Source organism: Microtus ochrogaster, chromosome 5 (assembly GCF_000317375.1).
Source record: "Microtus ochrogaster isolate Prairie Vole_2 chromosome 5, MicOch1.0, whole genome shotgun sequence".
Lineage (NCBI taxonomy): Eukaryota > Metazoa > Chordata > Mammalia > Rodentia > Cricetidae > Microtus > Microtus ochrogaster.
The window spans coordinates 3,186,221-3,188,544 of NC_022012.1; the positions used below are offsets into that span (position 1 = coordinate 3,186,221).

The window sequence follows — 2,324 nt, forward strand, 5'->3', positions numbered from 1 at the left end:
AAACTGCTTGGCCCTTATAGGTTAAAACATAGGTGGGAGGAGTAAACAGAACAGAATGCTGGGAGGAAGAGGAAGTGAGCTCAGAGAGACACCATGCTCCTCTCTCCTGGGTAGACGCGCAATAGCTCTGCTCTCTGAGGCACATGCGATGAAGCTCCAACCCAGGATAGACGTAGGCTAGAATCTTCCCGGTAAGCGCACCTAGCGGTGCTACACAGATGATTAGAAATGGGCTAAATTAATATGTGAGAATTAGCCTAGAAGAGGCTAAATAGAAATGGGCCAAGCAGTGTTTAAAAGAATACAGTGTCTGTGTAATTATTTCGGGGCATAAGCTAGCCAGGCGGCCGGGATGCTGGGGATGCAGCCCTGCCGCTCCTATTACTACAACTGACTCTACCATCTCCTTATCCCCAGCATTTAAGAATTCTTTAAAATGGTATGGCAGGAATATGGCTGCAACTAAACTGCAAGTATCATAAAATAAACAAATAACAAGAGTAATTTTGTTGCTTTATTAATTTTTCCTAACAGCTTCTTTATAAAAATTTCATATCCCTAAAATGTGATTCAATAAATAACAGGAGTTTCCATGCATAAAACACTTAGAAAAGAAGTGGGAAAATCTGTGTTCCCAGTTCTTAAGGCAACTCAGAAAGATTTCAAATTCTGCACCATAAATGCCAACATCATAAACCTCCTCTGAGAATTTCAGGAATGCAGGCAATCCTGCTTTTCAGGAAGAAGAACAGAAGCCTATCTCCCAGCATGGGAGTGTGCACATGCATGTCTTTAGAGGCAGGTGTTACATAAATTTGTGTACAGAAAATGGCATTCTGAGTTGCAGATAAATAGCACTTTTAAGGAAACGAAATCAGTTTAATAGTTAAAATATTACATAGCTAATCCATTCATTCTTGAGTTTAGGCACCATTTTTTCTTCTTCCCCTCGTTTTTCATTTTTTAAGTATTTGCTGATTTATTCTGAGATGGTGTCTCGTGCAGTCCAGACTGGCCTTGAGCCCGCCCCTCCTGCCCACTCCACCCACTGGGGTAGCCGCTGTGATCCTCAGGACAGATAGGTGCGCACAGTGCCCTTGATGGTGCCTCTACAGATGGGGCACTTTCTCAGAGAGGGAGCGCAGTCTTTGCAGACGACCAGATGGCCGCAGGGAATGAACACGATGGACACCTCTCTGTCCATACACACTTTACACGTTCTTTCTTCCTGAAGTTTCCGCAACTGTTCTTCCATTGGTAGAGCTATGAAAACGGAAATTTTTTATTTTAAACACGAGCTCTGGGGAGCCCAAGTAACCTCAGACTTTGGTTCTCCCACCTCCAATTCCCAAGTGCTGGTCACATGGCATGATGCTATGTGAGGCAAGAAAAAAGAATTTTGATGGAAAGCAATTTGCTTTTCCTCTAGTAATCTCCCCCACACACACACACAAAGATGATTTCCGCAAGTTAAAGGGTTAGTACTTTTACCTGTAATATCATCTGTGGGGAGACGCCTAATGTCCTGTCGCACTGGGGAAGAAAGGGCAAGGCGTTACTATGGCATCCACGGCTGGTATTCAGCTATAAACTAGGCTTTCTTTATTCAATTTTGTAATGCAGATATTAAACCCAGGGCGTGATGCATTCATGTTAGGCCAAACAGGCTCTCACCGAACCAAATCCACAGGCCAGAATACAGTCTACAAATTTATTTATCTAGTATTAATATTTGAGAAATACAATTATTCTGTAATCCAAGCTGGTATTGAACTCATAATCTTTCTGCTTCAGTCTCCTGAATGCTGGGATTATAGGTGCGTATTACCACGTCCAGCAGCAAATTTATTTACTTATGAGTATGTGCGAGCATGCATGCACAAGGCCCAGGATCCCAGTGTGCATTATGAGGCCAGAGGTTGACTTTGAGTTTTCTCTTTCCACTGTAGGTTCTGGGGATCAAACTTGGATCATCAGATTTCTGACGGGATTACAGGGTGTGGTAGTTTGAAAGGGAGTGGCACTGTTAGGAGGTGTGGCCTTGGAGTAGGTGTGGTCTTGCTGAAGGAAGTATGTCACTGTGAAGGCAGGCTTTGAGGTCTCATATATGTCCCAGCCACATGCAGTGAGAGACCACTTCCTGTTGCCTGTGCAAGATGTCTGCCTGCATGCCACCATGTCCCACTATGACAACAGACTGAACCTCTGAACTGCGTGCTATCCCATTAAATATTTCCTTTATAAGAGTTGCCATGGGGGCTGGAGAGATGGCTCTGAGGTTAAGAGCACTGCCTGCTCTTCCAAAGGTCCTGAGTTCAATTCCC

The 2,324-nt window shown here is 44.0% G+C and overlaps 1 protein-coding gene and 1 long non-coding RNA gene across 3 annotated transcripts in view; one reads left to right on the plus strand and one right to left on the minus strand.

Moving 5' to 3' along the window:
* LOC113456076 overlaps positions 1-2,324 on the plus strand; it is a 17,565-nt gene that overhangs the window by 8,487 nt on the left and 6,754 nt on the right. The gene's annotated exons all lie outside the window — the stretch shown is intronic.
* Positions 510-2,324, minus strand: part of LOC101989814 (baculoviral IAP repeat-containing protein 3) — a 17,310-nt gene continuing 15,495 nt past the window's right edge. For both annotated transcript variants that reach the window (XM_026779227.1, XM_005346785.2), the window contains exons 8-9: positions 1,492-1,533; positions 510-1,263 (exon numbers count right to left, since the gene is read on the minus strand). In XM_026779227.1, the coding sequence (XP_026635028.1) occupies positions 1,070-1,263; positions 1,492-1,533 (236 nt within the window). In that variant the 3' untranslated portion in view covers positions 510-1,069. The remainder of the gene's footprint in view (positions 1,264-1,491; positions 1,534-2,324) is intronic.